Below are 21,317 nucleotides of genomic sequence, written 5' to 3' on the forward strand. Positions count from 1 at the left end.
CCGTCATTGCTTTTGCAGCTTTCAGTTAGTCTTTTCCACTGGAGCTTCTCCAACTCATCCTGTATTACACTTTTAAGATCCTTGAAACCATGAGAGAAACAGTTTTTTTCTCCTTTTCTGTGACTTGTGAGCAAAATGAGATTTTTTCTTTAGATTATCTTTTCTGGAAGTCTTGGACCTATATCAAAACCCATAGCATTTTTCAGATTCGTCAATACAGAAGGGAAAATAAGTATTTGTCTTTCAACCAACAGTGTCTGGCAACATTAGCTTTAAGGGCTTTTAATATTTTAGTGGATTTGGGATTGGAGACAGTAAATCTGAACGCTGTAAGGTGTAATCAACTCACTTCAGTCAGTAGTTTGGTAACTGCGGCTGTGTTACTATTGAGCTGTCAGTAATCCGTGTGTGTTTGTGTAGGCCCGAAGCGAGCACCCAGGCGGGGAGAACAACAAGGAGTCAGAGGCACGGAGGCGAAACAAGACAAAACTGAATGGAGACCATCTTTCAGGGAATACCGTCCCTATGGAGCACAAAGACAAGTGGAATTCACAGTGGAACGGTATGTATCATGCAGGGAGAACTAAGGCCCTCCCGCCCCCCCAGAGTATCTACACGAGCGAGGGAAGGGAAAGTTCACGTTAAAACAGATGTAGTAGCCAGATGTGACTTGAAGGCATGGTTGCATTTGTTAGTGTGCAGGTTTGTTACAAGACTACTTACTTCATGCCTGTCAGAGCTGTGGTTTCAGCTTCCTTGGGGGTTGAATTGGAGCATTTTTGTTGAATGTTAGAAATATAAGGCAAAATGAAAAATGGAAAGATCTGAAAATGCACCCTCTAGTCAGCAGCACATTTATAATATTCGTTTCTGAGCTCACATACCAAGCTTTGCAGAACATGTGGAAGTTCCAAGTTGTAACTTGCTGCTTGGACAGTGAACGCATATTGATTTTGCTTTCTTCATAAGTACTAGAAAATTCCACCTAAACCTTTATTGCTTCAGAGTGTGGCTGTTCTTACTTTACACCACAACAGTTGGTATTTAACAAGTTGTCTGAAATTTTTAGCAGTTGCATATAAATCTGGGTTTTGATGATGGAGCTATTGCATGATGAAGTTGTGAAGATTTGACAGTTTTATAATCTTTTGTTTAATATCTGTAATGTTTTCAGTGTTAATAACAGCTGATATTTCTGTTCCTGTTTGCTGTAATAATTACTCCAGAATTCAGTTTGTCCATTTTTAATGATGAAGCTAAAACAGCTGTAGTGTGTGCTGCATAAAGATGCACTCTAAAAATTGTGCAGTAGCTGTTATGTACTGATGTGTCCCCCAGCTGCAGAAATATAATAATATTATTGTTTTCCTTGTTGTTAACTGTTCTGTAAAAACAAAAATGACTAATTATCTTCTTTTTAGACCAGTGGAAAGATTAGACTATGAAAGACCAATAAGAGGTCGTGGTGGAGGAAGAGGTGTAATGCGAGGTAGAGGAAGAGGTGGTGGATTAAACAGAAGTTTCAATGGCTTTGACCAAAGAGGAAAATGGGAACTTGAAAGACAAAGTGGGAATGATAAAATGTAAGTGTTCTGTGTGCTGTTTCTCACTTAGTATACAAGTAAATAATAGTCAGCACTGCAGTACTGTATTTTAGGTATTCTGTTCCCTTCTACTATATCCTGGTTGGCTGGCAAAAAGTCAATACCGGTTTTAGTTATAGGTCCTAAAAAAAAAAGGAAAAAAACCTCTAAAACTCACAGAATTGTTTTCCTCTCTAGAGGAGTGAAAGCAGATGACAAAAAGGGTGGAGGTGGAGCTCGCAACTGCAGAACAGTTAAAGATGATATGAGGTACATCATACACTTGTGCCCATCATAGAGCGTATGTTTCTGTGGCCTACCTTAGATCATCATTTTCATCTGTTTCATGTCCATTTTGAGATTTATAAGCATCGCTTTCTATTATTGTCATAATTAATGTAATTTTGCAGTTTTTTAACTTGGCTCCTTCATGATGGTGAGATTAAATTGAAGCAAAGGCATGATGATGTTTGTTGACTTAAGACTGCCAGAATCTTTTGACTGGAGCTGAGTTGTCTTTTAATGGAAATAAGTTATTACTGTTCTCAATAGTCAAGTAAGTGGGACTCTGGTATTGAATGAAATTGCTCCAAAATGCTGATTATAAGATTCAAACTCTGTTAATGGGCTTAAAGTCCAGTCTTTTTTTCTTGATCTTTACGGATAGTTTCTGAATTGCAAAGCCGTAGTACAATTCAGTGTGGCTCTGAAGGTAATATTTAGCTGACTGTACCACTGAAGTACATTTTAAAGTGCTAGGAAAATCAGTAGCATAAAGTGATTAATGGCCACTTCAAGTTAAAAAAAAATCAGGAATTTTCCATTCAATTCTGTATATCTCTTAGTGGTACTGGTTTCTGTTCATATTTGTAAAACCTCACTGATTATGATGGCTTTTGTCCATTCTCTGCACCTAGCAATATGTTACTCTTTCCAGTAACTTTTATTCTCATATACCTCTAGAACTCTTTAATTGAAGGCTGATAAAGGATGGAGAAAAGGCAGTGCTTTGAACTTACAGCAAATATCTTGGTCCACATACACATTCATTGACAAAAATGCTTTTAAAATAAAATTTTATTCTAAAATAAAATCTTAAGTTTTAAAACTTAGTGGATTCAGACAAGCATGCTAAAAGTTTGAAAAATACAGCCTTGATGTGTAAGAATTTTTGGGTCTTGATATTCCAAATTCTTCTGAAAGGTTTTACTAACTTCTCTCCGTTCTACAGAGTTTCACATTAGGAATAGATTGGTTAGGTACTCTGGCTTTTCAAAGGATTGGCTAGGTTAACATAGTTCTGAACTGATAGTACAAAACTAGGTAGCAGAAAACTATCTTCTGTAGGATATCAGGGAAGGCTGCATAAACTTGCAAGGTATTTATTGGCCTTATATATTTTCTCCCTAGTTAAGGTTTGGTGGTTTGTTTTTCAGTTCAGTAGCATCAGACCTTATATCAATGTTTGCTTGTGATGTGGTAGAAATGACATAAAATTAAAGCTCTGAAGGATTCTAAAAGCATGTTTGTGCCCTAATTGTGCTAATTATGCATTAAAGCTAACAGGTGTAAATTTTAAATATGTATGCCTGCTAGTGGAATGAAGATAAGTTACTGCTGTCATTTGACAGTGAATTAAAATCCATGTTACAGAAAATACAAACTTTAAAAGAAGCAAAAAGGCAAACCTGAACATCAGTGTTACAATGTAATGATTAGTATTCATGATTGAACTTTCATCTGCATACATGCTTTTCACTTTTTTGTTTAAAGGAAATAAAAGTTGTATTTTCCTAATATTTCTCATTTTGTTAGTTGCTCGGCTTGTCCCTTAGTACATCCTTCTGCTTATGATGAAAGAGTTTTCCTTTTTTTTTTTTTTTTCCGTCCTTAACAAGGAATTCTGGAAAAAGAAGTGATGTATTGATCTGGTTTTTTTTCCAGTGTGACTCATGAAGACTGTGGTTTTGTTTTGGTTTTTTTGTGTGTGTTTTGTTTGCTTACTGTTTTAGTGGGACAGAACAGACTGCACCTATGGAGGAGACCGTGGAAACTCCTGAACAGCCAGGGACATCTGAAGGAGAGCCTCTGAGCAAGTACAGTCAGACAAATATTTTCTTTCTAAATGCAAAGGAAACCATTAACTCTTTACTGATGTACTTGTGTTGAGGGGCACACTTGAAGTGTAAAGTTTTGCTAGTGCATGTATTAAAAATAGAAAAGCTTTGTCTTGTATGTGCGAGTATGGAAAACATGTCCCTAATTCTGACTAAAGCTTGATTTATACAGTTGGAGATTGCATTTAATTGCACAGTGATGCTTAACTTCCTAAGATTCGGTGATAATTTAAGGTGGAGCTACATATTATCTTTTACCTTTTTAACTTGTCTAATTTGTAAAAACTACCATGCTTTTTGATGTTCTCTGAGAAAAGGTTTTCAAAGGTATTGGCGATACAATCATACAAACACTTCGAAAATACACTGAGATACTGAGTTTGTATTCATCAATCACTAATATCATGGAGATATCATCTATTCATGAGAGGCTGTGGCAGAACCTGGAAGAACTTTCTGCAAATGCAGTGAGCCTTAGAAGTAGAGAAATTGAGAGAGAAATCTGTCCCTTGTCTTCTGGCTTTCATTCTAATCAGTGTCATAGCAAATAAATGAACACTGGCTTAAGAAAAATAACTCGGCAGTCTTTGTCCAAGTAAGAGACTTAAAGATTAATTAAATAGCATGTGAGATGAGTGAAAGACGGTCAGTGCAGTACGTCAACCTCTTCTGTTGCTGTGAAGCCTTTTTTACATCACGATGCGGCTCCAGATATTAGTGATATGGGTTCATTTCTTAATTTTAAAGCTAACTAGACTACAAAACCTGTTTTATATGTTCCGTTTGTTTAACCCTGTAACAGTTGATACAGCTTTGATTCTTTTAATTTTAGGTTAGCTTTTAAGATATAGCTAAAGGTGTATACACATAGAGAAATCTGTCTTTGAATGACTTATGACTGAAAAAATTATTTTAGGCTAACTTAAATCAGATGGGCAGTGTAGGTACACTGTCAAAAATGCATTGTGTTCTCTAAATATGAGAACAGTTATTCAGCTTTTTAAAAAAAAATATTTTGTCACTTGTTGGTACCTTTACTTATTTCACACTTGTACTTGTTTCTACTTCAATTCAAGCTCTTTGTTGCTATGTCCCAATATCAGTTCCTTGTAGAGCTTAAGGCATGAGAAGTATATACAGTGGAAAAGGCCTCTGGCAGAATCTGCCAGTTATCTTTAATTCTTTCATCTTCCTTTGAGAGCACTAGGTGTTCAGTCAGACTGGGAGCCTTTCTGGAGATTTTACTCCTGTTTGTGTTTTTTTTAAAAAGATTAATTTAGGAATAGTCTGCTGAAATTAAAATGATTCAAAAAAGCAAGTAACCTACAAGTACAAAATTGTGTGCTGTGTGCTCTTTTCAGTGCAATAAACACTGTCCTGAAGGGTTACAAATCTATATACGAAACATGAGTTACATATATCTCACTGCACTTACCTTGGTGACCCCTGTATTTTAAAATAGGAGACATTGTGTGAATCCCTAGTGCCTAGGTCATTAGGGGTGGTTGTATGGCATGCACCTTAACAAGATGGAATTGTTGTTGTTTAGCGTTTAAAAGCAAAAGCTGGTAGGATATGGTGTTCGAGCTTCAGGATGTATTTAAAGGTCTTACTGCTTAGGTTGCCCCTGCTGTCCAGGTAACACAAATTAGGCTACCTTGTGCTTTTGCTACAGCCTCAATATTATAAAGGGTTGTGTGTTTGCTTGGGCTGCTGCTAGGGTCTTTCTCATTTTGACACTAAAATGCAGTGACTGCAAGGAAACCATTTTCTACTGCTTTATTGCAGTTGTGTGCTTGCATTGAGAAAGCAATTGAAGACTTGGGTTTGTTTCTTCTCTCATTCTCTTTCTTCTTGTGTTTCCATTTAAAATTATGAGTAAAAAAATGTACTCCTGGAAGTTGGGAATAACCTGTCTGCATGAAGATGGTATATAGCTTTCTGACATGGTACTGGCTAATTTCTATGCAACTCTGGAGAAGAGGTTCTATGGGCTTCTGTAACGTATGGGGTCTTGTCTTTAGGACTCTGTTTTGCCATTCCTGAGCTTCTATTTGCAGAGTATTGCAGGATAAGAGTTTCTTTAATACTTGTATAATATAAATCGAGTTGTTTATTCCCATATCCTCAAATTTTCTTGAGTGTATCAACAATGTTTATCTCTAGTTATATCATCCCAAACTGCATGCTACCAGCAGGGGGTTTGTTTGCTGCAGAAGCAAAACCTAACCTTAACCCTGTATAAAATACACAGGTAGTGCAGAAATACAAACTTTCCTCACAGCTGCTTTCTGTTGAACTTTTTAAACTTTTCTTACAGTCCAAACAATGGACTTCGTTGACCAATTCAAATTGGTAGATATTTTGTTTTTATTCAGTACAGCACATGGGCTAATCAATTCCTGTTCCTAAAGGTATTTGCAGAACTTGTATTTAATCTGTGGGGTTTTCTTACTTTTTTTCTCACGTAATAGTCTTCCTTTTTGGTGGAGCTGGGTATCATTTTGGTTATATAATAGGAAGCTTTAACAACTTATCTTCAAGATTTTTTTTTTAAGTTGTTTATCTAATTTGTTTATTTGTTTTGTTGTTGTTTGGTTATTTATTGTTTTTTTGTTTGTGCCGGTTTGGACACTGTTGTTGTTTAATGGTGACATAAAGTTCATAGATCAGGCCAGAGCTTCATAAGTACTTGATTCAGTGTTTTTCTTCCATAGTAAGTTTGTATAATTGTTGTTTGGTCTTACCTTGTTTAACTTTAAATTTTTCTATATCCGATGATAATGCTCTTGTGAATAATGTTTAGTGGGAAAGCTTCATGTCATTGACTTCTTGATAAAAGCTGGCTAAGCATTTGCTTTGTGCAGCTGAATAATACAAAAACTGATCTGAGAGAGATCTGCTGTCATTATTTCTAAAGATATGGAAATAATAGCTGAATAGCTGAGCTAAATGGCATTCCTTTCCATTTGCCTTTCTTCTGGTAAAAAGAAAATGTATTTTGTTTACTATGTGCACAGTAATCAAGGCATAGTTAAAGGGTTATGGTCATCTATTGAAAACACTGAAGAGTAGGAACCATTACTGAAGGCTCTCATTTGGTGATTTGGTAGGACTTTCATTGTGAATTCAGTTTTTTCACATCCAGAGGTTGTGCTTAGTTGTCTGGCAGTGTTTTGTAAGCATAATTGCTGGTGTGCCAAGGAACTTACTAATTTGATTAATGAAAATGCACACCAAGCAGTTATTAAAATTGTGTAAGGTTAGAAGGTAGAAAGTAATGCACAGAATGCACTTCCATGCTGGCTTGGTGCCCAAAATAACTTGCTGCAATTGAGTTTCTGTCTAAAATGTGATATGCAGGTTCCTGTTGCTGTGCTTCACTCATAGGTGTTTCGCCTTGGGAGGCCTGACATCCTAAAACAAATTTGTACTGCTAATAACCTAGCAGTTAAAACCATCCTTTGCAGTAAAAATCAAAACCATATTTTGAAGTTGAAAAAACCAAATATTTGCAGTGTAAATCCACAAGTATTTCCTTTGGAACTGGCAAGTGGGTGTTTTTGATATATGTGTGCCTTTCAAAGCAATAGCTCTGTTCGCTATTTTGAGAGGTCAGGTTGCTCTGTGGTCAAATGTCCTCATGTTATCTTATGATCATAGCAATTTAGACCTGAAAAGGGTCTTTCTGACCCAAGGCATGACCAATTTTAATTGTGCCTTCTCAGACCTGTCTAGTTGATTTTAATGTACTCTGCTAATAGAGATTTCAAGGTCCCCTGATGGTCTTTCTAATACTTAGAAAATAGAAACTGCTGTGTTAGGGTTTTTTCCCTCCTGGATGTCTTGCCTTAATGTCATGGATATGCAAAATTTTTTATTTTTTCAGCATTATGTATTTTCCTTTGCACATCTTTAAAGGCTTCACGTGTACATTGTGCTTTAGACTTCTGCCTTGCAGTGCTATTGTGGACTTCTCACCTGTTCCCACACAGAAGACATTATTTAGTTGAGATTTAGTTCCACCCTACCAGTAATAACATCTGTTCCAAACAAAACTGTTGATGTGGCTGCTTATCATACACAGTATGATGATGAAGAAAGAACGGATACTTGACTGCAATGCTCCTGCACAGTCTGGGGAGTTGGGGTCCCTCCTTCAGAGCTCCTGCCTTGTTAGTGGTTCTTTCTGTGTTTGGGTGGCTGATACTTTTGCCTGAGTGTACGTATTTCTAGTTGTTCTTGGGACTTTCTGGTGATTGTTGTTTTGGTTGCTTGTTCTCAAATCACTGGGTTGCTTTAGCATCTCATACCACTAGTCAGCCATTCAGTATTATTGAATGTTTGCACTATTGCCCTTCTTTCGTGCAATATTTGTGCCACAGAAAATGCAGTAAATATTACTTTACACTGTTAAACTCCCACTTGCATTCTTGGTTTTCTTTTGCAAATTAAGATATTAATAGTTAGTTCTCAAGTACTTTTTGCAATCAGTTCTGTATCTTTCTACAGCTCTTGCCGAGAGAGAAACATTACAGAAACATTGTCTCTGTAATGTGGTAAAAACTTCATGGGAGAGGCAGAAAAAAAGACTTCCTAAAGTTCAGATATGCAATTTACTGAGAATAGTGGCTTAGGAAAAAATTAAACAGATTGTAATGAGCGTGGAACTACGACTGCTGACCAGTCTTTTAACCTTGAATTTCTGGTTGATAAAGCTGGAATTGTCAAAATAACAGGGCATAAAGGCATGTCAGAGAGCAGGCATGTAGTAGTACAGGACTTCTGTATTTGTTACTCTTCTGTGAAGTGAATTTAGAACTGTGTTAATCCTAGAACCAAAATTCAGGGCTGCCGTAGTGTTCGGTTCTGCTTCTCATAGTCGTGCTGGGTGTTCAGAAAAATACTGTCTAATTTTGGCTGGCAAGAAACATGAATGCTTTGCTGCAAGATCAGGTAAGAAGAGGGACCAGGCCTGTTCCTATATAAGTTAGTCCTATAATGTACAGAACTGTCCCAACAAATGTGTGCAATCCAATGGGCTGCTTGTATAACTTTAAAAACAAAATACAGTCATTGATTGTCATTTGACTCTGCATCTTCCCATGATAAAAAACTTTCTACTTGCACCTAATAAAGTGTATATTTACATTGGGGAAATCATAATTATTTGGTAGGACTGTGGAACTATGACCGAATGAGGAAAACCAAATCCGTAACTCTCCCAGTAGACAGGTTCTAATGAGAGGGCTTTCCAGAAAAGTCATTGTTAGGGAAATACTTGGCCAACTTCAACTGCTGTTGTAATGCATAGCAGTTTTCTGTGTGAGGAGAGAAATGGTTTCTCAAGTGTCTTGGAGTAATCAGTGTGGGTTTTCTTGTAGGTCATGGTATTTGACTTGTTTATGCAGCAGATGGTTATGGTGATGGAGTAAGTTGTGCTCCCTGTATGTGATGCTGGTTAGTAGGAAATGGCTTTCTGTGGGTATCATTAAATGTACACCTGCAGTGTTCTAATAGCTGCTGGTCCTGGGCAGGCCTGTCATGATCAGCATCAGAAAAGTGGCAGAAGAGTACTCAAGCAGTGATGAGTGGAAAAGAAGGTTTTTTTTGCTTATGTGTCTTGTCTTATCTCTGTGTATCTTACAGACATAAAACCTTCTGTCTTTACAGTTCAAAATATGCAAGGCAGCCTCTGACATTTCATATATTTTTCTAGGACATATTGTTATTTCACTTAATGACAAATGAAAATGTGACTTAATCATTTTCATTTAATCAGGATTAATCTGCTTTTGCCAAGTGATAAATGCTGTCTGCTTGTCTGTTACTACATCTGACAAAAAAAATTCAAGGAAGCATCTTGTGAAATACACAAAGAAAATGTTAATTACCTGGAAGATGGCATGGTCTGATCATCATATCTTTTTGATGACTGAAAGCTACACTGAAACATGAATTCATCTCATCATTGTGCAGTACAAGGCAATGAAACCATGCAACCTGGGGTGTTTTAAAACTGCTGTGTGCCTTTTTTTTCAGTATGGCTGTATTTGCTGAGTAGATCCACTATTAAACTGTAGGGTTAAGAATATGCCAGATCAAAAGGCAGAATGATTTTGTCTAGAATCTAAGTGCTTGAATTCAGGATGAGACTGGATGAGTACTAATGCAAGAGGCTGCAGACAGCATTTGTTCATATGACTAATTTCAAACAGTACATAAGTATATACTCTAAGTTACATTGATGTAAAACTATCACACATAAAGTTACTGTGGGGAGTAAGTGAAATTAATGACAATAATTTGGTAAGAAACATTCTAAATGTTTTGTTTAGTATCCTTACTTTGGAGATGAGTATTCTTGTTTGTCCTGGAATGTTGCAACCTAATGTTTTTTTACTTTAAAACCTGTGAACTTCTAGAGTTGCTGAAGGAGAGCCAATGGAAGAAGTGGTTCAAGAAATGACATTAGATGAGTGGAAAAATCTTCAGCAACGGAATCGACCAAAGCCTGAATTCAATATCCGGAAGCCAGAATCCACTGTTCCTTCCAAAGCAGTGGTGATTCACAAGTCAAAATACAGTGACAATGTAAGCACTGCCTCAGGAATTCTGTTGTAAACTCTCCTTTTTGCCCAGGGTTAGGAAACTGTCTCTGTTTTTTTTCTACTAGTTTTAGTATAATCTGAATAGGCAAGAAAATAGTATCTAAGCTTTATCACTGTAATGACATGTGCCCCAAAACTGGCTTTAAATTGTGTGTTCAGCTTTTTGTCTCAGATCATCACCCCTATTTTCTCTGCAAATATGTAATATATCAGGTTGTTCTACCTTACGGCTTAGCTGCTGCCACCTGTATAAGTCTCTGGTAATGCTGCTAGAAAAACTTGGTTTGTGAAACTGTTTAGCTTACTTGCCAGTATACATCTGCATGTATCTCAGTGTGCACTTGGAAATATGAATTTTTTTTAGGGTGTGGTTTCTTTGGGTCCTGCTTCTTAGAACTATCCCTGGAGAGCTTGTGGTGCTGTAGTGTGCACCCCCTCCCCACTTCCCCTAGATTTTATTCCATGATACTGCTTAGATTGAAATTTCAGGGAGAACTACTAGTTCTGAGGAGAGAGGGGAAGCTTCTTTCAGATTCTAGCTTACTTAGGTTTCAGATTTTGGGGGTCACAAAAGTATGTGCATATAGTCTAGCATGATGGAATTTTGATCCTTGAAGTCTACATGCATTTATGAATACACATCTTTTCTCTAGTTATAATATTAGCATCAAAACTTGCTTAATCACTTTAGGTCATTGTGTCTGCATTCTTTTTAGTGAAACTTTTAAGGTCAGAGTTGCTGTTACCCCCTCTTTCTTTTCTGAGAGAGGCAGTGGTAAGGGTGGGGAGAATACCTTCCACAAGCTCCAAAGAGAGGACACAGCTGTGTGAAGAGTACATACAAGTTTCTGTTCCTCTTGCCTGTAAAGTTTCTCTTTTGGTAGTATCAAGAGACCTTGTTAAAATGAACACAGAACAGGAGGTACAGGAACTGTGTAACATAGGCAAGTGAAATCCCTGAATTAGAGACTGAATAAGTGATCATTGTAAAGGATGAGTTAACACATACTTTATCATAACTACAGTCCCCATTAAAGTTATGCTGGGAAATAGTCTGACATCGACTAGCTATTAGGAACAGTTAAAACAGTAATCTCATAGCTGCAGGCATGTAGATGAATACATCGGTTAGGTAGCTTTGGTATGGCCTTTTAACCATTATTTGGAGATAACTGTAGGAGTAAGTACCTTAGGTCTGACTCTCTCTAGTCCCTTTGAAAACCTCCTAGATTACATTTTTGAAAAACCTCTTCTGTACTATGGAGTCTGTACAGAAGCTTTTGTTGCCAGGAATCTCTGAGCCGACAAAGAACTATCCCAGGCATCTGGGAAGCTGCAATTACCTCATCTATGTTAAAATCCTGTGCAAGTTAAGGCTTGTCTTGTGCTTCAGATGCTGCCTTGGTTCATCTGCTGCTTAGTCTATAAGTGTGCATGTGTATCTGGGAAGTGAGAAGCTCATTCATACATGGAAACTGTAGGCTTTAACCAGATATTCTTTTTAGTTGCAAAAAGAAGACTTCGAAGATGATTCTCATGTCTTTCGAAAACCAGTGAATGATATAACTTCTCAGCTGGATATTAATTTTGGGAGTCTTCCTCGCCCTGGCCGTGGATCAAGAGGAGCACGGGGTGGTCGTGGTCGTGGCAGAAGACCTGAAGAGACAGGACCTCGACCAGAAGTAGTGGTAATAGATGTTACGGTTTTGTTGCTGTTTCTTGGGGTTTTTTTTCTGTTACTGGTGGTGTTATGTCCTGCCCCTTTCTGTGTGGAATTTCGATTTCTGTAGTGACAGACGTGTTTTTAATTCCCGTCTCATAGTATGTTGTCCTGCTTGAGTTCCTGGCCTATATTATGTTACTTGAAATTAAATACTGATTCAGGCTCACAACTCAGAACACATTTCAAAAGGTCTGCTACTGATGGTAACTAGAGGAAGGGATGCAATGAGGATTTTTTTTCTGCAATGAGTTTTGATATAAACTGGGAAGTAATTAAAATAACTGAAGGCATGTATCTCTTTGAAAAATTTCAGTGTGATACAGTAATACTTTGATTACTGACAGTGAGATCAGTAAATCTATGAGAATGATTCATGAGTTCAATATAACCATTATAAAAAACTTCCACTTACCTTTGGGGGGGGAAAAAAAAGGCATTGGCACACTGGAAAATGGCATCTTTATTCTACATACTAACAGAAGCTTTACTGTGATTAAAATGCTTTAAGACCAGGAACTTTCAGAATAATATGGAAGAGTTGATGCATTTGTTTCATCTGGAAGAAAAAGGTTCTTTATGGTAACAGATCAGAGAGATTAAAACTACAATCCAATACATTCAGTAGTTCTAGAATGTAGAAATATAGTAATGGTGCTTCTAAAAATATGCAGTATTTTGCTTAAGACCGCTTTACTTTTTTCTTCATTCAGTGCTGCAGAACTTGTGACCTTCTGGTCTTCTCCAGGCAGCATTATAAATACATTCACACTGGAAAAAAAATTACAGTAGTCATAAGTTCTGAGATAAATGTGCATGATAATGATGGATACAATTTGAGTAGAAGTAGCATTTAGTAGTAGTAGCATTTGAGTATAAGAATGAACCCTTTTGAGGGTAAAATACATATACATAGCTGTGAGATACTTTTGAAATGCATTCATTTTTATAAAACTTCTTACTTCATAGGTGCAGCTTGTTGCTCCAAATCCTGATGATCCTGAGGATTTTCCAGCTTTAGCTTGAAGAACCATCCTGCATGGTGGTATCTCAAAGTCGCTTTGTAACTATGAAGAGACCAGTTCTATGCTGGTGTAGATTGAGGAAGTCTGTTTCCCTTCTGGAAAGTTGTTTGGGTGTTTGGTGCGGAATGATTGCAGCTGTCTGCTAATAGAGTTGGGTTCTAGAAATACGGGTGGACTGGGATCCTGTCACAGGTTTCAGTGTCTGCCTCCAATTGTGAAACCTATGGGAAGGCTTACAGTACTTCCCTACTAGGCTTTAAGTGAAGTTAAAGGGAAGAGTGTTTAAAAATGTATATATAGAGATTATATCAAGTTCTCCATGACGCCATGATGAAATGTAAACTGTACAACACGATCTACAACTGGGACTCAATTTCACTGTACATTTGAAAGCTGGGTTTTTTTGGGTGAAGTGTATATTTCAGGCAGTCACAAGTTGTAGTTCTTCAGGGTTTGGCGAATAAAGAAAAGTGCACATTGGTTTGGGTTTGAGGTATTATTTTAAGAAGTCAGAGTGGTAGGTGGAGGCTTTTGGTATTTGGATGTACTCTGGGGTAAAAAAAAGAGGGGAAAAAACCCAAACCCTAAACAGCAATCAGTACTCACCAAAAAAAGTGAACATCTAAGTGGAAGTGATCTTTAAAATCAAGGCAGCACAGATGCTTTGAATTGACACCTAACCATAAGTCCTACTTCAGTAACAAGATATAGTCTAATTACTTTGAAGAAAAAGTAAAATAATAATTTTGATCTAAAACCAGAACTAAATTATTAAGGAAGCTTTTAATTTTAGCAGGAGCAACTATAAACTAAAATGTTTCATGCCTTACCAAGAAGTTTGTGATATTGGGGATGAGGTGCAATGTTCTTTCATTGCAGCTTTAACATACTTGAGTGAGATTTTCTAACTTGTTTCCTGTCCAAGGGGACACTGAGAGCCATTGTGGGGGATCTGAGAAAAACAAGAAAATGGTGCCAGAGGTGATGACAGAAATAAATGAGAGGACAAGCATACTGGACATTTTGGAAGCAGCTGTCAGCCTCACAGGAGTCTTCAAATGCCTGCTCAACTTGAATACATTCTTTCAATTTACTGGGAAAGCAGATGAATATAAGCCTTTCACTTTTTCCAGTTCTGTGCCTCACTTCTAAGCAGTCTCCTTTGAAAGCAAACAGTGGATGAAACTTAAAAGAAGGAAAAGTTTTGCTTTGGAGTAAGCTCTAAGAGTGCTCAGAATCTTAAAAGACTTTTCTCACTTACAAGGCTTTGCTCAAATAGGGTGTAGTCATCCTAGAAAGACTCTTTTCTATATGCTCCAAACAGATGGTCTGCAGAGTAGTTCAGCCCAAAGGATTTTTTCTTACATTGTTAAATTACTTATATGACAATTTGCTATAACATGAGACTTTGTATTCCATGAGAAGTTCATCTTAGTGGCATAGAGATGCTCTGACTTGTAGTAGGAAGAAGTGCAAAAGCAAAGTGCTGGTGTTAAGGGAACCCATGCTGCTGCTATTTGAGTAACTGAACTGGATGAAATAATGCATGACTCCTTCACTTTGTAGTCACAGGGTGTTACTTGACATCATTGCAGTTTAAGATTTACCTGCTGCTGCCCTTTTTACAGGTGGTGTTTGTTTCTGCCAAAAATGGCAATTTAATGAATGTGAAAGTGATTTTTGTCAGTGGGATTCTTGGAATATTTTGCTTGTTCTTCCCTTCCTGTTCCCATTTTCCCATTGGACAGGGAAGAATGTGTCTGAATTTTTGTTTATATTTTTACTTGCCAGAGTGAGTGTGTGCATAGATGTGGAGAGCTTCTTTGCAGGGCTTCTGTTTCCTGTCATGTTTTGAATGTAGCCTTCTCTTCTACTAAGAGCTCTTTTCGCTATGAAAAGTGGTCATGTACTTAAAAGTAACCCTCCGTTCTTCCACTAAAACTGTCAATCTTTGCTGTGCTGTGCTACTGGGATCAATCTGCTGCGATGTGTTTGGTTTAGTTCTGAATGTTCTCTGGGAAGGCTGAGAGATTTTAATTTTTTAGTCTCCTTCCTGCTGTTGCAAAGTTACTGTTTATTCCTCTAACTTTGATCATCTGCCTTTCAAAACAGAATGACAAATAGGTTCTTTGGGGAATACTTTAAAGGACTTGTGAAAATTTATCTGTATAATCTACTTTTGGTCAGCAGATTGTTAAACTCCTGGTTAAAAGGGAAAAAGGCTGGTTACAAGACTGTTTAATTAAAAACAGAACAAACCGACCAACACTAAAAAATACAACCCAAAACTTTGTGAGAATGAGATTTAGTATAGTTGATTACTGCTGAAACAAGAAGTTTCTTAGAGCAGCTATGTGTGACAATTTTATTTTTCAGTCTGTCAGACTTGAATATGGCTTAAGAGTTTCTCTAGTTGATGGTATATCTGAGTAGAGAAAAGAAATTATTAACTGTAAGTGATGACAGTGATTCAACTTCTTTGCCTAGCTGTGATAAGAGAACTGTAAATCTCAGTCATCTGTCACATTTAAGGTACCAAAATAGCTGTATCTGTTAAGCACATATTTGCGGCTGTCACTCCTGGTGTAGCTTTACTCCTTCATGTAAAGCAGCTGGTAGCTGGTGTAAATATATACACAAACACTAGTAGAACATGGCATGCATATTAAGAAGAGATTAAATTGTGTTGCAGTCTTAGTCATGTTACTCTTTAATGCACTGCTACCAGCAACTCTTTGGATTAATGTAGTGAGTGGCCTAGGAAAAACTGCTGCATTTCAGGTTTAAGTTTTAGATTAATGTAAGTCGCAGTAAGTTTGCAAAGAAAGGAATCCACCTCTTTCCATGACTGTCATTTATATATGGTAGTGTTGATATGATGTAGTTCAGTTGAATCATACGCAGTGCTATGGTTTAGGATTGGCAAGAGTGAGATGAAAGTGCCTTTAGAAGAAAGAGGAGAGGAATGTCTGTGTTTTAAGATAAGAGTACCAAAGAATGAATAAACAGACTCAGAAGTAAAAAACCCTGAGTTGATAAATAGGAATATTGGGCATTTGAGCCCACAGGAAATGAGCTTTCAGCTGGTTATACCTTTTTTGTAAGAAAACAAGTGTTGGGGTGTAAGTGTGCTTTGGGCCCAAAAACCCTGAATCTGTACCTCTAGTACCCTTATGCCATTAATGTTAATCTTGTATTACACAAATTTCACATAATTTTTTCTTTTTTCCCAGAGCTATCACAGGCACATACACATTCATATAAGAAAATGAATATATGTGTATCCACACACACATATATATATATGCAGTGTTGAAAGTAATGCAACGCTGACTCATTATCAATGGATCAATAATTGAATGTGAAACATGATTATCTTTGCATAAACAGTACATTTAATCACTGAATAATGGGCATGAAATTAGAGCTTTTTCTCTTTCAGTAGCATATGCTGAGCAAGTATTGAACAGTTTCTGCTTGGAGTGGGGGAGCCTTCAGTCTTTGGAAGAAGTAACAACTGTTATGCTTTGACTGTGTTCTTAGAATTTAACTTGAAATACATAATATCTTCAGCAGTGTTTTACTTCTGTGAAAACAAATACCTTTTTGAATATGTGATACAAGTGTTTCAGATAGCTGTCTTGAGCACAGCCTTAGATACCGCATCACTTAATGACAGCGTTATGGTGGAGACGAGCTATCCCTAAATAAACAGAATAAAATTTCTGCTCTCCTTGTTTAGGTAACTAGTATGACTACTCATAATCTGTGTTCCTATTGTCTCTATGATGTTTTACAGCTAGTTAGCAGGACTTGATAAGCTGTTGCCTTTTAGCAATAGTAGTTCCTTTGTCTAGATTTGTACAGTAGTTACTGTTTGAATGAAAGATACCGAATTTTGCGTAATGTAATTGAATTAGCAGGATAGCTCTGCCAACACATAAAAATAACAAGGTACAAACTTCTTTCTCATGCCAGAAGAGAATAATAAGCTGACATACGCTGATCCAGGAATTCTATACTTGTTAGTTTGGTTATATTTCTATTGCTTGTGGATTGAGTGCTTCTTTTCTGTTTTTCTGAGCTCTAGCAAAGACTTTGAACCTTAGAAGCTATTGTGGGAAAAGCAAAACCTAGTAATCTTTCCAATGAAGCTTCCACCAGAGTGAAAGAAGACCAGAGGCTGGAAAGGTCTGGTCAGTGGGAGAAAGATAGAATGTGAACAAATCAACATTAAACAGTAGTTCACTTTAAAATAGGTATGATAGTGGTGTGAAAGAGATGGACAAAAAGCACCTAGAAGCATGACAGCAGGAGAAATGTCACGTGTTGTGACTACTGGCTAGAGATTCTCACCTGTGAGTGTGCCATTTTGGAAAGAATGGTGAAAGATCAATCTAGTAATGCCAAAACATGAACTCGGGAAGAAATATGAGGAGGTCTAGAGAAAAGCTGTATTTGAAGGAGGGATAATGAGGAAGTTGAGCCCTTCCACTGAGTAGAAAACCAAGGAATTGTTCTGCTATCTTAAAAGAATGGCATCAAAGCACTGACAGAGGCAAAAGCAAGCTCACAAGGGTAAGAAGTGATGTTTCATAATTTACCCTCCTGCTGCTGGCATCACTCTCAGTTTGGATTTTCTCACATTAGTAATAGCTGATGCCAAGGGTCTATTCTTGTTGTGCTGTCAGGGTATGAGGACTCTAGGGTTTGCCACTTTTATCCTGTTTGTGCTGTAACTGAGCTGCAGCAACTGGCATGGTTAGAAGGGCTGGGAGTTGGAGGTGCTAGTGACACAGAAGAGCTTTTTATCTGCTGTGCTATGCTCTTACATAGCAGGGCCACCACATGCTGAGTTGAGGCATCAAGAACACCAGCAGCTGCTTGGCCTGTCTGGAGTCTTCAGCAGCCTTGTGAACTAGGACAGTTTGGTAGGAAGGACATGGACCAGGAATGGAGCTGTTGAAAGGACAGCTTTCTAGGTGCCTTCTTCCACTGCCTTTGTGACAGTCCAACACTTGACAAGGCTCTTGGAAATATCCCATGGATGGAGAGTGTCATGTTTAATACCAGATTTATTTACTTGAAGATGGTTCATGTCACATGGCATTTCTGGTTTAGAGTGATACAAAGTATACTGGAAACACAAAAATATACTTAATACAGCAGTTGCAGTACACAGTTCAATCATAATACCAATATGACTCCCCTTACTGGTCCCTATGAAATACATCCTCACTGTCACTATGTTCCCTGGTGTCCCCAGCTGTCAGGAAGGAATGGGAGGGTTGATGTTTAAGCTCATGTCTGTCTTTGAAATTCTTATGGCAGTTGTCTGGCTCTTATATTCTATGTATTCATTCTCCCCATGTGGGTCTGGTCTTCACTCTTGCTGAAGAACTACTTACTGATCCACTCAAATGGCTATCAAAGTTTATCCAAAACAAAGGCCACCCCATGTTCCCTTTGAGTTGAGATGAAGTAATCTTTGCAATTGCTGTGGTCCATTAGTCCCTAAGCTTAAAAAGCACATCACCCTTGTATATGTCTTATTCCATATTCAGGACTTACTGGTCAGTCACATCCATGTGATACCAACCCCAAAACCAGAAGTAAATAAAGTAAAAAACATCCCTTCCTCAACAAACCTTTGTTGCGGTAGGTTTAAAGCATGCAGTTTCTCTCTAGGACGAGACTCGAATTTCATGTATAACAGCGCATCCTTTTTGCTATAGCATGTTTTTGTCTACTCCTACATAAGCAGTGTAGGAACTGCACTGCAAAGGTGGCTAAATAGACCAAAATTTAAATTATTCAGAACTACAGTGAACAGATTATTCTTGCAGCACATTAACTTCTCAAGGGAATGGGTTTGAGCCACTGTTCAGTTTTTCTCTGTGGGATTCTTTTAGTCCTCTGCCCTCCCCGGCCCAGTGCCAGTACTCCTTACTCCTAATGATGTGATAGGACTTAACTGTGTTTTCCTGTGGGAATCACATGCATAAATTGGTGTTCTCCCAGGCAAGACCCACCATTCATTCTTCATCAGGCAACTTGCTTGTCAGGAGAAGGTCCTTAAACATCATGTGAATTTGGAAAGGATCACCTTACATCAGAAGAACACCGATTTTCCAACTATAAAACCCTATCTTTGAGGCAAGCAGAAGTTTACTTGCTTGTCAAACAGGCTCTGCTTGGTGTGTGCAAATTTTGCCTTTTTTAATATAGGTAAGGTAAGGGTGACAAAAAGTGTTTGAGTTGGTCACTATTTTTTGCTGTTAGATATTTTTTTTAAAGGGCTAAACTAGGCCATCACCTGTGCTTGTGCAAAAATCAGTGTTCCTAAAACTTTAGTTCTTCTGAGAAGCCTTCACTGTCATGGTAAGTATCAAAGTATATAGTATTTAAGATAATGCCTGTTTCTAAAAATTATATATAATCATAGAGGAAGGAGAAGAAATAACTAAACCCCCATTGTTGTGTCTTACTGTGCTTTTTTTTACTGTGTAACAGTATCCCAACAATTCAAATAGAGTTACTGTTTTCCAAAGTGAGTTCTCTGAAATGTAGAGCCAGAAATTCTCTATTTTTGAAATTTTAAAAGTATGTGTTTTAAGAATCTGTGCTTTAATTAAAAGTTTTCAGGCAGCTGAGTCTGTTGTGTTTTTTTCAGTGCACACATAGTCTGTCTGGTACAGATATGATCATACTGGAAATAAAACAGGAAAAAAACTCTTCTGATTATTTTTAATTTTACACAATTCATGTTTACACTTCTCACTATGCAGTATTTTGTATAAAATCAAATGCAATCTATATTGTTTTCAAATGAGACACAAATGCATATTGAACTAATTAATATTACAAGATAATATGAAGCTTTATCTTAAAAATACCTTCACCAAAATAAACTTTCATTCTTACAATCTAAGTTAAAAAAATATGATTAGAAACACAGTTTAAAAATAATCAGGATGAACAGTACTGATTAGTCAAGAAATTTAAGACCTTGATAGCCTATACATGAGTTTACGTAAGACAGTCTGCAAATGATTAATATAAAAACTGCAGTGCAACAAACTGGTGAATATCACATTTATGTGTTGTGTTATTTTTTTTTCTACACTCTCTTACTGTTTTAAATCAGCAGTGCTTCCTCTGCTGTCATACTGGGGCAAAAAGACAAGATCTGGGTTAACATCTGAGTTAAGTTTTTGATGCTGTAATGGAAAGTAGTGTTTTCACCCAAGATATTACAGCTTTTGAGCATGTAGTATCTTTTGAACTAAGAGATTGAGGAAGAATCCATCTGTCACGTATTTGAAAGAGGAAAGGATTTCTAAGGAGAATCTCCTAACTGATGAGACCAGAAATACCTTCATTCAGCTGCTCTGTTGAACAAAGGTGATGCAGCTGCCACAACACATTCCATTTTGGCGCTTAATCCTTCACAATTCAGAAAAAATTCAGAAACCAAGGACTTCCTCACCCATGCCCATTTTTCATTCTTGTACCTAAGACAACTTTGGTATGGTATATTAAAAATGTTAGACAAAGTAATAAAAATTTGTAACAAACTAAGCAGTACAATTAGCTGGGACACAATGAGGTAATGAGTTAATTTTCCGTATAAGGCTGTTTGGAAAGTTCAAATGTGAAGTCCCTTTGACACTTACATGTTTCTCACTAAGATACTGGGTGGTGGACGGGGTGTCCTGAAACACATTGATGCCAAACATGCAATTTTGGTTTAGCTAGTTGCTACTGTTGGTGCACTTGCGTTATGCAAATGTACTTCTGATGAACCTAAAAGTGCTAATGATTCTGCTGGTTACTTTAAAAGAGACAAATTCTAATTTGGAATTTGGAAGGGGTGAGAAAGAGACCAATTAGTTTTGGTTAAAAAAGAATATGCTAAAAGAAGCTCAGCTGAGGGCAAAGCCAAACACAGTAAATATTACAAAATCTTTATTTTGATTCTCACTTAACTACTTACATCCCTTCTCCTTTCCAAGATGAGGATTTTTTTCAAAAATAAACAGATTCATATTTGCACAACAGACTTACTATTGTGATTACCTGTACTTCAGCTTTTGCACAAATGGCTTAATTAAAAAACCCAACCAACTGAAAAACCAACCCCACCCACAAACCCCCACTAAAAAACCCTAACCAAATAAACCAAACCCCAAAACCACTAAACCAAAACACTGGCCCCCCCCCCCCCCCCAAAAAAAAAAAAAACCCCCCCCAAAACACCA

The 21,317-nt window shown here is 37.3% G+C and overlaps 1 protein-coding gene across 1 annotated transcript; it reads left to right on the forward strand.

The window, feature by feature from the left end:
- Positions 1 to 401: 401 nt before the first annotated feature.
- On the forward strand, positions 402 to 19,709 carry HABP4 (hyaluronan binding protein 4; the record flags this gene model as incomplete). The annotated part of the gene is made up of 7 exons (XM_017733344.1): positions 402 to 562; positions 1,422 to 1,583; positions 1,782 to 1,853; positions 3,596 to 3,679; positions 10,126 to 10,294; positions 11,817 to 11,999; positions 13,001 to 19,709. Coding segments are annotated over 7 exons (888 nt in total), but the record flags the coding sequence as incomplete, so codon positions are not given.
- Positions 19,710 to 21,317: the final 1,608 nt, after the last annotated feature.

The sequence above is a fragment of the Corvus brachyrhynchos genome, unplaced genomic scaffold (assembly GCF_000691975.1).
Source record: "Corvus brachyrhynchos isolate BGI_N302 unplaced genomic scaffold, ASM69197v1 scaffold424, whole genome shotgun sequence".
Classification (NCBI taxonomy): Eukaryota; Metazoa; Chordata; class Aves; order Passeriformes; family Corvidae; genus Corvus; species Corvus brachyrhynchos.